Raw genomic sequence first — 13,102 nt, 5'->3', positions numbered from 1 at the left:
TCTTCTTCTTCTTCTTCTTCTTCTTCTTCTTCTTCTTCTTCTTCTTCTTCTTCTTCTTCTTCTTCTTCTTCTTCTTCTTCTTCTTCTTCTTCTTCATCATCATCATCATCATTATCATCATCATCATCATCATCAAGGAGCTGCATCTAGCAGCGCCCCAACCTCTCCCAAGCGCCAGCAATACGCTTCTCCGTTTGTATGCTCTCTACGAGCAAGCATCCTCTACCTAACCATGTCGCAAGCCTCCTTGCCCGCACTTTCAAGGTTCGCGCTAAGTAGACTCACTACTGCCAGCAACAAGCCTGTCAACCACCACTATTTTCTCTTCCTACCGCTCGTTTTGCCCATCTATGATTCCAGGAAATGACCAGCGACCACGATGCATAGCATGGGGGAAACGACCCATCTCGGCATGGTAGTACCTATACCGTGGCAATCGCATGAACTGAACATGGTGCGAGAAGTAAAAGGATTCAGTTAGCTGTCCAGAGCACGGCTCAACCGGTGAAGCGTAGTCCATAGGATCTGTAGTGATGAGAGATAATGATGGTTCGTTCTCGTCCGGGGTTCGCTCGAGGTTTGGAGTGACGTGGGAAGAGGGAGGGTAGTCAGATCTACGACCGAGAGCGAAGAGCCTCGACCGCTGTGACTGTAGGGTAGGAGATGTGAGGCTATGGTGGATAGAGAAAAGGGGTAAGACTATCTTGGAGACAGGAAGAAGCGGCGTGATAGTGGACTTTATTTCAGAGATGAAATGGTCAACATGAGAAATGGGAATGACGGATGTTCAGCTGTGTGCTTCGCCAACCTCAGACGGCTTTGGCCAAAACAATAACGTCCAATATATTGTATTGATAGGCGATATCCTCTCATCCCTCAGAGCTTCTCGCAGCCCAAACACCTTAAGCTCCATTGCAGGCTTGTCTCAAAGTCATTCAATAACACGTTTAAACTAGAACATGTGCCATCTTTTGCTGTAGAAGGGCAGCTCTCCGCTAAGGCGGGGAGAAGTTGCGAAATCTTAGTTGTACTCCGTATATCTCCCCTTTTCCTCTTGCCGTCGAGTTGGACTTCCTCACCACTTGCTTCTGAATAGCTCGAAATCATTGAATAATGCCCACACACTTGCCAACGAGGATGATAGCCGTTGCTACTGTGTTTGCCATCTTTGTCTCTTTATATGCTGCAACTGAAGTCCATTAGCTCCCTCGCTAAAGCACAACGTCTTCCCTCGCACCATCTTCAATGCCACCCCTACGCTCCAACCTAACGACGCTCAAGACACAGAAATACCTCAACACCCTCAATGAGACTATAACCAACTATACCACCATTATGGTTCGCGACCTAGACGATCAAGACTCCACATATGCTTGGGCTACCAGCTGGGGTTAATACGCTAGCAGGAGGGGCCCGATGTGGCAGAGACAGTCAGGTTCCACTGCTAGAACTACTACGATGGAGATTGTCCTATGAGGGATTCCAAAAAGGGCAAATTTTCTCAAAAGACAGGAGAGTGAGTGAGTGTTGTATAGGCACTTCTACGTTTGTGCCAGGTATATCCGCAGTCGGTGACGTCCTGGGCAAGCCGTATAATGCGAGATCATTGCAAAATATCCGTACTGAGAGCGCAGTAAGGGCTTTGGGTTTCCGGCGCTGATGCTTGTAAGTGACGGACCAATGGTGAAGGACAATATAGAGAAGATAAGCAAGAGAGATTTGAAGACTCGGTGTTTGTTTTGCAAAGAATACTGCGATACGTGGAAAGCGGCGGAGAAGGCAGGCAGTGGTTGCGCTGACAATAAATGTGTGGGTCTGAGAGGAGAGAAGAAGACGGTGTATGGAACTTGTGATCCAGCTCCGAGCAAAAACTAGTGCCATCCCCTCAGCATCTTGCACCAGCACGGGCAGTACATTCTATTGCATGTGGAGAGCAGGCGTTAAGGCGTTAGGTACCACAAACGCGGATATCCGAACACTTCAGGCTACCATGTCTGACGTCGAGTAGATTGTCTTTGTCGCCGAGTGGGTCTATGGCTTTCCACATGGGATCAGTACCCAGCTTTGTGCAGAGGTTCCGACCCAGACGACTTGTCCATTCTCTCATTGTGATTAAAGAGGGACGTGCATCTTATAGCATAAGCCGCAGCTTTTTAAATTTTTAGTGCTTCATGTCTAACAGTGATCATGCTAAGTGGATGAGGATTGGTAGAGCGACAAACCGGGTGGCTGATGGACTACGTTTCAAACAGCGGGTGGGACGCTGGTAGCCGCTAGTGTGACATATCTGTCGGCAATCGAACTGAATTAAAATGATTGACACTTGGTCCAACGAGGGGACTCCTAAACTAACTGCCCGATGGGGTCAATGCTTGCACCTGAGTGCCGCCATGGGCCTCGCAAACAGCTCGTTCTTCCGGGCGGGACACTCCCAGGTTGCGCAGAGTCGCAACCTAGGTAGACCTTAACAGAGTGTCGATATCAGTAGAAGGCATGTGCGCTAATTAAACAAGGGTGTTCGGATGAACCAGGCCATTATTAACTGGATACTAACGTTCCAAACATGACTAGCAATTTCTAACGAGCTCTGCTTGCGCTAGGCGCCGCTGGAGTCGACGACTAGCTAGATGACTTCATTATTTTTGTAAAGATAGCTAGCAAGGACGAGGATGATCACAGTAACGGGCAAAGTGTTTTCGGATTTCTTGATCAGTCGTCCGCCTATTCCGTATCTAATTTTCTGGGGGATCAAGCTGTAGAAAATTGCCAGAACCAGTCACTAGGACTTTCGCGAGCCTCTTCAGGTATACACGAAGAGCCCTGTCATCTTCTTAGACTGGATTGTCAGAAGAGGCTATGGCCACTAGCTAGAGGGGGGAAATCCTCCCCCAACTACGGCACAAGGAGTAGGAAGCATTTGCCAGAGGGGTGAGGTTATAAGTTGATGCTTTGAGGCAGAAAACTTCTACCAAATAGGTATCCAGTCCCCCAAAGCACGCTCTTGCTATTCCATGACCACCGGCACAAACTTATCCTTCCGAGCCTGAGTAGCCCCCGACGCCTTCCAAGCACTCAATATCAGATCCACAATATTATCCACCCCCTTCCCATGCTTCACCACTGCAAAAATCGTCGGGCCGCCCTCCCGCATCCTCCGACTATCCCTCTCCATAACCCCAAGATCCGCGCCCACCGCTTCCGCTAGATCAATCTTGTTCACAACTAGCAGATCCGATTGCGTGATTCCCGGTCCGCCTTTTCGTGGGATCTTGTCACCGCCAGATACGTCGATGACGTAGATTATGAAGTCAGCGAGTTCGCGTGAGTAATTTGCTGCGAGGTTGTCGCCGCCGGATTCAATAAGTAGGAGGTCTGTGGCAAATTGAGAATGGAGCTGGATTAGAGTGAGGAGGTTTGTGGAAATGTCTTCGCGGACGGCAGCGTGGGGACAGCCACCGGTTTCGACGGCTACGATGCGTTCGCTGGGATTTCGTTAGTGCGGTGAGGCATGTACCGGTATATACTAAAGGAGTGGAGCAGGGAGCGAATCATAGCCATAGCCCTTTGGTAGAGTTAGGAGCTAAACGGGATCCACTCCGATGTTCTGAACAAAAGCACAAGGTTCGCTGCCTGCTAGCCTATACTATAGAAACCAAGTATAAAGACGATCATCTTTCAGTCTTCTTGCTGAAAGTAGGGAGATAGCCAAAAGGATGTACCGTATGCTTCAGCCCTAGACTAAGGTGGAGAAACGTGTAGCGAGGTGCAGGATATAAAAATGTTGGAAGAGCTGCTACTCGGCACCCTAGCGTTGACTACGGTAGTTGCGTAGGGGAAGAATTGTCTCTTTGAATTCTTACTAATACCAAGGAGCACCTCAAAGGAAGAAGTCCTCCCTGTCCTGGACTAAGATTCGGTATGTTCCGCTGCGTATACCCAGATAGAGAAAGGTAGAGTGATGGAAAGATATTGCAGGACAGGACAGTACACCGAGAAAGGGTTACATACGCAGGTAGAGCATTGTTCTTAGTCAAGAACTCACAGTCTTCACGCGTGAAAATGTCGTTTGTGACAGCGGCAATGGAAAACCGTGTCCTGAGAGCCTTGCATAGAGCAAGCATGAGCGCTGTTTTGCCGGAACCGACGGGACTCGCCTCGGAATTAGCATGGTGGGCTTTGAGTAGCTAATTGATCACTACATTCCAAAAAACACTGAACCAAAGACCACGGAAGTAGGTAGGGTAAGAATTGAACGAAAGGGCTCAGAAAAGCAACATACCCTCCAATCCCTACAGTAAACGCCCTTTCCTCCCAATTCCTCCCCTCAATAATCGGCATTTCCCTCCCCAAGAAGCTCCCCGGGCCATCGAGGATCTCGTGCGTGTGGCCGTGGTCCCCTCCTCCATGCGAGTGCGGCGCGCCATCATGTGAGTGGCTGTGCGACATTGTTGTCTATGGCCGCTCAAAATAAGCAATTCCTGGGCCAGACTCGGGGAATACGAACGAGAGGGGACGTGTCCGCTAGACTTGGGGAGCGTTGGCGAGAAATGCAGGGTTAAGGGCGATGTTGAGAGAGCTGAGGTTGACAACGAGGGGCGAATGAACAATGCCTTGGGTTTGGCGGGGCAAGGGAAGGGAAGGCGTGACGTGGGGGTCGATCATTTCCCGTGTTCTGTCTCCCACAAACCCAGACATCTTCACCGACAACCAGAGCATCGGGTGAGCCTCGTGATCTTCAAGGCTGGACGAGGATCGTGCATGTTGATGGCGAGCTTGGAGACGTGTTTGTGGCTGCAGGCTGGCGCCCAAGATGGACATGAGTCGCCGAAACAGGGTCGAGGAGCTTGGGCCATGAGGAGTGGGTGAATGTCAGTGCCATTTCCATATCTTCATTCTTCGTTCCGCGTGTTTTCTTGTCTGCTTCTTCGCCCAACAATACAGCCCTACAAGGTATAAGTATTGACTGCCTTCATTATTCGTCGCCATCTCCCCTTCAATTCGTCCCGGAAGCCTTCGTGTCTAAAATCTCACTCGCGCAAAAACAATGGTCAAGCGAGATGCGGCGCCAGCTCAATATCGCCATGGACGCCACATCCAGAAAGACAGCATCGCCGAGCCAAATTATCATGCTTTCCTTCTCCTATTGTCAGCCCAGCCAGAAGATAGCTCAGCAGCCATATGCACGATACAAGCACAGAATACATATCTACCTCCAACCGTTCTCACCCTCACGGGTCTATTGTTTGCCAGCGCAGAGGTTGGCGCAACTGAGATCTGGGACTGAGTTGCTGCAGCCTCAGTCGTCGACTTGAGACTTACGCAATACGGCTTCGGCTTTCTTACATATCTGCTCTCCGTATTTTGCGCGTTAGCCTCGCCTCTTTTTTTCACCGTCGGTTTTCCTTTCGTCTTCTCATTATACCCAAGATATCACTGTTGAGGCTCCCCTTTTATGCTTAATGAACATCATGTCCGACCCACTGGGGAAGTCTAATTACACGTCACTCACGCTATGGGACATCGACCGCGAGTTCCAGAACTCTTACGACGCTTACGAGCAATGGCTGTCAAAGAACAGGCCTCGGCGTCGTAGATGGGTATGCTTTGGGTCACGAAATCAAGACGACGAATTGGGGAAAACACTGAGCTTGGGACGTCAAATACGGGAACTCATGGAAGATGGTCAAGATTGTTTTGGGAGGAAGTTTGAACGCGGAGACTGTAAGTCGTTCTCTCTGGCGGAATATCAAATGGATGCTTATGCTAATACGCTACAGCCATATGCCACTCAATCCTCGAATCTCAACTCCTGCGCATGCAACAAGAAGTGACCGGCCCACTCCTCGATGCCTCTCTCTCGCGAATACCGGTCCCCATCCCCCACGACGTCATCCTCACCACCGTCAAGTCCATCCGCCGAACCTGTCTCCATGCTCTCCGCGACCAATTCATCCGCCTATCATCTCCTTCTTCCGTGCCATTTCTCCCACCTCCACGTTTCTCAATCAACTTCTGTCCCTTCGCAACCCAACTACAAAAGGACCGAAGCAACAGTTTCCAATCGCGGAAAGTTCGACCTCATGATCGCTTCGATGAACGAGAAATATGCCCGTATTGCCTGGCACACATATCCGTCTCCTCGCACTCTGGACTCCCCAACTACCGACAACTGCTTTTCCAATACCACCTCCCGTGCTCCGTACCCGAAGACTCGAAGCACATCACAAGTTCAAAAAAATCAACATTCGCGTGTACAAGCTGCTATAAGACGTTCGATAATGCATACGGCTTCCTAGACCACATGTACCAGAAGGAGATTGGGAGTGATAGAAGCTGTCAGAAGAAGTGGAGTAGCAATTTGGATTTGAGAGGGGTGTTTGTTGAGAGTAATCCGGATTTGGTGGAGAAATGTTTGAAAAATTGTTTGAAGAGGGAGTTGACACGAATTCGGACGTTGAAGAAGTCAGGGCCTGGGCTTCCTAATAAAGACCAAGTGGTTAGGGGATGAAGCTATGAAGATATGCAGAGGATGAGGAAAGCAGCGGCACACGCGCGTACGCACTCTCGGTTCTATGAGCGCTCGATTGATGAGACTTCTGATCTCATTGTGACAAAGGACATCACAACCGTTTCCCTTTATTTACTTTCCTTGGTGTGGCATTGGAGTTTTTAGATGGCATTTGGCGATTTGGTCACCATCTTTCGGATTAAAGGAGTCTTCGTCCATTCACCAAAACAATATTTCCTTTCCCTGTCTTTTCCTTACCGTTGCTCGCTGCATTCTACGCATTGCAGTATGGCAACACTCCTCACTGAGCCCTACAAAAGCCTACCTACAATACCCGGCATTTCCTTTCCCTCATTTGTTATCTCGCTGCGTTCTTAGCGTTGGATTTGGAGTTTACCGCCTTTAAAACTTGTTGGTTTTGAAGGATAGATATCTGAGATACCATTGAGCTCTACTGGGGAGGTTTTTGCTATCTTTCGAGATAACATTTTATTTTAGCTAGGTTTGAGAACTACAGTACCATTTTCCTTGTCACAATCATTGTACAAACAATGCAATGCAAAATACGAAAGTGCAAGTGCTAGTATTACCTTCGCACCCACTGTCTTTTGCGTTTATTAATGATATTGGTGCTCCTATTTCTGGCCCAAAGGCTAGGACTAAAGGGACTGAAATAGAAGATCTGTACCAGATGAAACGTATTTTCTTCGCAATTGCATTTGTGGGCATTTACCTCCATGTTCATTTTCCATATGACTGAACCCCCTGACCCACTTCACTAGATACACGGCCGACCCGATACCAGATAGTTCCTCGAGCTCGTCAACACTCCACCCCATCTAATTTCATCTGAAACTCTTCAGCAGCTACTCTCTAAACTCTAAACAACGACCCCTAACGCTCTTTCTCCGAGAGCATCTAATTGACTAGCTGTGCAAATGCCTCCGGTCTTCGGCGAGTCCTAAGCGCAGGGCACACGCCATGATTTCGGTTTCTCCCAAACAGCTACGAAATATCTACCAAAATCCGACGGCTCCACTCAGCCCGACAGATCCATGGATCCTCGGCGGTTGCCGAGTGCGGAACGTGCCGTGGGACTTTGGTGGGTCGGACGTAAAAATGGACGGGTATTGGCGTTGCCGTGGCGGTGAGGACTTTAGGTGGACATGTGAGGCGGCACGTGAGAAGAGAGGATAGTATTAGAAGGTGGTGGGGAACCGATTTGTTGGGAGAGAGGAGAGGAGGTGAAGAGTCTGGGTACGTGGGGATCCGTGTGGATGCAATGAGGGGATGGGGCGACGATTGTGTATGTGTATGTGCATATGCATGTGCGTTGCATGTGCGCTGAAGTTGTGAGTTGGGGACAGACAACGGGGACAGGTGCCGTCTTGTGGATATTGTTTGAGAAGCCTTTAATGAAAGAGTCGTCGCATGCTACAGGAAATGGTAGTTGTAGTCATTGTAGAAGTTGGACAAATTTGAGAATTGGTATATCGTAGTCCCCCACAGTCCAATCCAATCCAATCCAGTCCGCCATTCATCCATCCCATCCAGAAATTCAAATGCTCCTCATACTCCGTACATGGACAAGAAGAGCCCTTCTTGCACAGAAGCCAAAAGAAAGGAAAACGCCATAGATCCCGATAATTCCGGAATCCTTTGAAGAAAGCCAGCAGCTAGATTTGCCAACGCATCCTCCCTCCAAGCATCCCTCCCTTTTACAAACCCAATCCAACCCAATCCAATGTAGGTAAAAACGCCATAGAATGCCGCTGCCAAACCCACGCAGAAAAAGCCCCGGAAAATGATATCGTAACAATCATTACTCCACACCACTCAGCAGAAGAAGTCTACAATTACTCCCTATCTTTCACGCCCTGACCCGCGCACTGCTACCTCAATGCCCGGGACAACCATCTATCCCACCAATTTCTCACGCCTAGTATACTATCCTTTCCGTCATTATGTCCGTCCTGGCCCGCAGGGTCTCCCAAGATCGCCGAAAAGAACCAAAAGAAAGCGGCTGTCCACGCCGCGACGGCAACACCCATGGCAACGATGGGGGAGAAGAGGTGGATGATGACAAGGAGCGGTGGGCTGTAGGAAATGGCGGAGGAGTAGGAGTATATGAGGTTGAGTTGGAGGTTGAGTGGAGGGGCGAGGAAAGTGGTGATTCGGGCGCCGAGGGTGGGGCGGGAGGACGAGAAGAGCCGGAGGGGGCACAGGAGCAGCACAATGAAGAGGGAGAGAAGCGTCCATAGGGTTATGAGGAAGGAGAATAGCGTGCAGGGGCCAGAGAGGTAGAGCTAGCGACGTCATTAGTACCAATTGAATCGAACAGCGAGGTGGTTCAAGTGGGATTAGAGGAGACTTACCAGCAGCTGTACAGCCTTGTCCTCAGGGCCTTTGTCGTTTCCATCGTACAAGATGGCTGTAACGTCGGGATTCGATGCTGAAACATGCGTGGGGGCCCTTTGGCTCTGGGGAGAGCCATTGACTTTTTCGGGATCAAAATGCGCTCGTGGCGGCGGTAATATATTTACGGGATGTTCAAGCTGGATGTCTTGCAGGCGGTGGTGCTGGCGTCGCCCCGAGGACACGCTGCTGTTGGGGCTTGGCAACGACGATGCCTGTGGCGAGAAGGGATGCGAGATGACGGAGTCGTGGCTGTGGCCTCGCGGCGACGGGTGCGAGTGGTGGTGCTTGAATGCATCCTTCTCGTTGTACACATAGTCATCGTCGCTGAGGGTGCTGTCGGGACTGCGCTGCGGCGACTGGTAGTAGTGGTGGTGGTGGTGTTGGTGGTGGTATTGCTGGGTGGTTGTGGTCGTGGTGTGCGAGCCCGGAGAGGAGGCGGTCGGCGGAACCTGGGGGGGGTCCATGGCCGGCGGGTTGGGGCGAGTGCGGGCTACGTGTCGACAAACATCAATGACTAGGGGTGCGCCTGTGGTCGGATTGATGGCAGCGAGATGGCGGTCATGATATATTGATCAGGCCAGTGGGCAGAGTCTTCCCCTCAGGAGAAAGGGCAAGACAAAGTGGTTACATTCAAGTTGCGCTCTCAAGAGACTTGGGTGAGGTCTTGGGCTTGGCTTTCTCTTCACCAGAGCCGTTACCAAGCCCTTGGCGGGTTACTGGGCAGAGTCGATACGTTTGCAGCCCGCCAATCAGTGTAGCCCGCTCCCGGGCGACCGCTGGAACTTGGAGTCTTGTCCAGAGCCATGCTGAGGCCGACAAGACGGAATACGCGGCTGCAGATGAGTTGAGTCCCAGGCGCGTTGGCAGTGAGGCAGTGAGGCCCTTGAGAGAGCGATCACGGCCTTGGCCAGCTTGGAGGGAAACTACGGGCTGCTGAGCAACCTTCCAAGGTTCCGCCGTGCTACCGCAGCGTCTGCAGCGTCCGCAGCGACTGGGTGGGTTGGATCATGAGATGTGCCAAGCGGACACACAGGCCTGGTGAGGAGACCGCCCAGCCCTCCGCTCGCCGCAGAGTTGCAGATGTGAGCGTTGACTGCGCGCCGAGATATTGGCCAGAGCCAGACCAACGCCGGGTTTGATTGTCTGCCCCCAGTCTGCGCCTGCGTTTCCTGCAATTTGCTGTTTGAAGTTTGCTTGGGAGCACAGCATCGGATGATAGCTGCACAATAAGCACAGTTGAGAATCATGTCACGTGTAGCCCGTATTCGGACAGTTCGAAGCGTGGCTGAAACGCAGTTGAGGCGCTGTTCCACGGGCCGCGACCGCTGCCTGGCGATGCCTAATGTCTGCCTGCCCTGACATCCTGTGTGCCTTCGCGGGGAACTAGGTATATACTGAAAGGCAAAGGGTGCGTTGCACTGCAGGAGCTCATCTCTATTGTCGTTATATCAGCTGTAAGTTGAGTCTATGTTCTGTGAGCGAGTACTTTCCTCATTCATTCATCCCCCGGCTTGAAGCTTGCTGCATCTCCATCCCTCGTCTGCCTCATCGTCGCCAAGATCTTGTTTCTGCACCCCAAGTGTACGAAAACTCATGCGTGTGAGGACGCAGGTAGACTTGCTCGATATGGCAGACGCCGACCACCGAGCCGCGTTCCTGCGAACTTTGGCCGAAGTTGACGAGAAAGGCCGGCAGACGGCTCTTGCGCTTTTCGCTGCTATTCACCTCATACCAACCGGGGCAGAGGTCCTAGCCGATGTCATCAATAACTTGTTTGCCATTGTTGCTCCACTTCCACTCCTCAAAAGGCTACTCGAGGACAATTCCCCCTTCCCCGGCACTGGGCTAGGAGAGCTCTCGGTGTGCTTTGAGACGTGTCAGTATGCCCTATCAAAGGCTGAATCTATTGTGCGTGATGTGGACGCATCAATCGCATCGACGGTGGAGAGTCCTGTAATCCCTCCCGGAGAAATCGAGAGCATCAGGAACATTCTCTGCGGGTGCTTCCATGATATGATGGTGATCATCAGCTCCGCCAGGGTGGAGCGGCTCGAAAGTTCCAGTTTTGAGTGAGTATTTCAGTAATATTTCCCTACTTACTACATCTTGTCACCCAACCTGGAACATGACCCGGGTAATCTAAGACAGAAATGTTCATCTTATGAGCCCTCCCCATATTCCAGCAACGGCTTTGGCAGATGAATTTAACGCTGATTATGCTCAACGTTATGTGATAACACGCGGTAGAATTCTGCTAACCGGACCCTAGGAGAACGGATGACGACGTTCGTGAGAGTCGCCGTTTGCGTGAAGCACTAAAACAACGCGAATGGCCTCAATGGCCAATTACTCCTGATTCACGCCTCACGCCACCTGGACCCGTGGTCATAAATAACCCAGTCAATCCTTTCGCCCCCCTCTCCACGCCCTCCCAAGAACGGGACGTCCTTGAGCTCCAACACCCTCGCGGCTTTAGGGGCAGATACGGCCATCCCGACTACCCCTGGCTTCATAAGAAAGCAGCCATCCAGCTTCAACCGGCGGACCCTGTTCTGCACTTTGAGAAAAGCTTCGAAGAGTGCGAGCTTGAGCGATACAAGCTAAGGTACGCTATTCCTCTTCTTTCATTTCACCCAACATAGAACATCACAAGGGTGGGTAATTCAGGTCAGAATTTTGCATCGATGTGACGCTCTCGCTGATTCCAGCAAGAGAAGTTTAACAGATTAATTCTACCTGGTTATGTTCCACGTTATGTGATGTATACTGTACAGCTTAGGATCTGCACAATTCTTGATCCGAGAACCCTCCCACTAACCTAATTTAGACAACAAGGACGGTACCCTAATATCGCCGCATTCGGTATCTGGCCGCCCACCTTTATTCAACCAAATTCCATCCAAGACTACCAACTCCGACCAGCTATAACAGAGCTTGTCAAGAACACAGAGCATGAGCGCGCCGTCCAAAAAGAGGGACTTGCTCTTCGCTCTCAATTCACTTCTTCAGGCAGTAATACCTACGATACCACTGCGTCCACCGTAGCATCGCTAGCAAGCGAGGCGGTCGTCAACACTCCCGCCTCTACACGTGACAGCACACCTACTGTCGACGCGGAGAAGGACGCTACTGCAAGTAGCTTTAAACCAGGCAGTTGTGAGTCCAAGACAGAGTTGGCTGTGCAGGAAACTTCATTGAAGGATGCTTCGCTGGCATTGGGAACAACTGCTAAACCTATTGGTGTGACGGGAAACACTTCAAGCGATCCAGCGGATAATTGTTCGGATGATACACCATCCAGTACTAGAAAATCCGGTATGTGTCCCCCCATGCCTTTGACAACTCGTCAAACCCTCCACCTGAGGCCTTGTATTGTCTGTACAGAGAAGGCATTGCCCAGTTCAGTATCGGAAGTTAACAGTTTAACTTCAGCACCTAAGCCTACCTTCTCATTATTTTGTCCAGTATCTAAAGATCCCAGCCCACTTCCATCCAACTTAGCTCCAGCGCACAATTCTTCGGCTGCAGCCAAGGCCAGTCCTTCACCCTTTGGCCTTCAAGCTCCTTCCTTTGGCGTGACTGCAGCCCCGAGCATGTTCGGTGGACGCTGCACATTGCCACAACCACCGCCTAAGGATTGGCCACCCAAGATTATGGAGGCATACCTCCTGCGACCGCTTTGTGAGGATGTCCAACTTGGCATCGAATGGACCTATGATGTCAAGCAACTCCCTCTTCACGAGAAGGGCATTCGAGCACATGTGCGGGCATTGGGACCGGACTACTCCGTCATCGATGCATTGGCCGATTTGTTGCCAGAACACCTTCGCCTCATTCAGATCCGTGTAAAGAATCGGCATGGTCACCTGAGGTCTGTTCGATTGACTCGTGCGACAGATATGGTGACTAAGATGGGAACGTTCAAGGTACAGTCTGTCATCTTTGTGTTGGAGACGTCCCATCCCTCAGGACTGGAGAATGATGCTAGTGCTGCACCTACAAATCCCCCGCTAGGCGGACTATTCGGTCTCCCCGACCAAGGCAACGATTCAATCTTTAGTGGATTCGGCCAAAACAACAGTACAGGCTTTAGGGGGTTCGGCCAAAACAACAATACAGGCTTTAGGGGGTTCGGCCAAAACAACAATACAGGCTTTAGGGGGTTCGGCCAAAACA

At 50.9% G+C, this 13,102-nt stretch overlaps 7 protein-coding genes across 7 annotated transcripts in view; 3 read left to right on the top strand and 4 right to left on the bottom strand.

Annotated features, from left to right (window-relative positions):
* The window catches only part of BDR25DRAFT_355203 (uncharacterized protein), a gene marked incomplete at both ends in the record, with an annotated part of 2,538 nt that extends 1,372 nt beyond the window's left edge, over positions 1–1,166 (bottom strand). Inside the window, 6 exons of the mRNA XM_033695421.1 lie at positions 163–201; positions 232–280; positions 333–736; positions 809–924; positions 960–1,096; positions 1,126–1,166. Of these exons, the coding sequence (XP_033547586.1) occupies positions 163–201; positions 232–280; positions 333–736; positions 809–924; positions 960–1,096; positions 1,126–1,166 (786 nt within the window). The remainder of the gene's footprint in view (positions 1–162; positions 202–231; positions 281–332; positions 737–808; positions 925–959; positions 1,097–1,125) is intronic.
* Positions 1,167–1,245: 79 nt separating this feature from the next.
* BDR25DRAFT_355202 (uncharacterized protein) lies at positions 1,246–1,448 on the top strand (the record flags this gene model as incomplete). The annotated part of the gene is made up of 2 exons (XM_033695420.1): positions 1,246–1,390; positions 1,426–1,448. The coding sequence occupies 2 exons, from the start codon at positions 1,246–1,248 to the stop codon at positions 1,446–1,448; spliced, it is 168 nt and encodes a 55-aa protein (XP_033547585.1).
* A 22-nt stretch (positions 1,449–1,470) lies between these two features.
* BDR25DRAFT_355201 (uncharacterized protein) lies at positions 1,471–2,107 on the bottom strand (the record flags this gene model as incomplete). The annotated part of the gene is made up of 2 exons (XM_033695419.1): positions 1,471–1,917; positions 1,964–2,107. 2 exons carry the CDS (start codon positions 2,105–2,107, stop codon positions 1,471–1,473), a joined length of 591 nt encoding a protein of 196 aa, XP_033547584.1.
* A 731-nt stretch (positions 2,108–2,838) lies between these two features.
* BDR25DRAFT_261917 (urease accessory protein ureG) lies at positions 2,839–4,581 on the bottom strand. The gene is made up of 3 exons (XM_033686733.1): positions 4,280–4,581; positions 4,009–4,149; positions 2,839–3,482 (listed from the first exon to the last, which is right to left on the bottom strand). Exons 1-3 carry the CDS (start codon positions 4,444–4,446, stop codon positions 3,005–3,007), a joined length of 786 nt encoding a protein of 261 aa, XP_033547583.1. The 5' UTR covers positions 4,447–4,581; the 3' UTR covers positions 2,839–3,004.
* Positions 4,582–5,468: 887 nt separating this feature from the next.
* On the top strand, positions 5,469–6,508 carry BDR25DRAFT_334336 (uncharacterized protein; the record flags this gene model as incomplete). Its single annotated transcript, XM_033692921.1, has 2 exons — positions 5,469–5,721; positions 5,778–6,508. The coding sequence occupies 2 exons, from the start codon at positions 5,469–5,471 to the stop codon at positions 6,506–6,508; spliced, it is 984 nt and encodes a 327-aa protein (XP_033547582.1).
* A 1,495-nt stretch (positions 6,509–8,003) lies between these two features.
* Positions 8,004–9,731, bottom strand: BDR25DRAFT_334335 (uncharacterized protein; the record flags this gene model as incomplete). Its single annotated transcript, XM_033692920.1, has 3 exons — positions 8,004–8,814; positions 8,884–9,273; positions 9,660–9,731. The coding sequence occupies 3 exons, from the start codon at positions 9,729–9,731 to the stop codon at positions 8,401–8,403; spliced, it is 876 nt and encodes a 291-aa protein (XP_033547581.1). The 3' UTR covers positions 8,004–8,400.
* Positions 9,732–10,320: 589 nt separating this feature from the next.
* Positions 10,321–13,102, top strand: part of BDR25DRAFT_32172 (uncharacterized protein) — a 3,538-nt gene continuing 756 nt past the window's right edge. The window contains exons 1-4 of the mRNA XM_033691986.1: positions 10,321–10,995; positions 11,196–11,531; positions 11,754–12,241; positions 12,359–13,093. Coding sequence (XP_033547580.1) covers positions 10,520–10,995; positions 11,196–11,531; positions 11,754–12,241; positions 12,359–13,093 — 2,035 coding nt within the window. The 5' untranslated portion in view covers positions 10,321–10,519. The remainder of the gene's footprint in view (positions 10,996–11,195; positions 11,532–11,753; positions 12,242–12,358; positions 13,094–13,102) is intronic.

Source organism: Lindgomyces ingoldianus (assembly GCF_010093535.1).
Source record: "Lindgomyces ingoldianus strain ATCC 200398 unplaced genomic scaffold BDR25scaffold_16, whole genome shotgun sequence".
In the NCBI taxonomy this organism is placed as follows: domain Eukaryota; kingdom Fungi; phylum Ascomycota; class Dothideomycetes; order Pleosporales; family Lindgomycetaceae; genus Lindgomyces; species Lindgomyces ingoldianus.
The sequence above is the reverse complement of the archived record's forward strand: the minus strand, read 5'-3'. Positions and strand labels throughout refer to the sequence as shown.

What these genes read in the sequence shown, in the direction of transcription:
- BDR25DRAFT_261917 (XM_033686733.1), bottom strand. Translation starts at nt 4,446, where the DNA reads ATGTCGCACAGCCACTCACATGATGGCGCGCCGCACTCGCATGGAGGA. An exon ending in TTTACTGTAGGGATTGGAGG is followed by an intron (nt 4,150 to 4,279) that starts GTATGTTGCTTT and finishes TTCCGAGGCGAG; the next exon opens with TCCCGTCGGTTCCGGCAAAA. An exon ending in AAGAACAATGCTCTACCTGC is followed by an intron (nt 3,483 to 4,008) that starts GTATGTAACCCT and finishes ACGAAATCCCAG; the next exon opens with CGAACGCATCGTAGCCGTCG.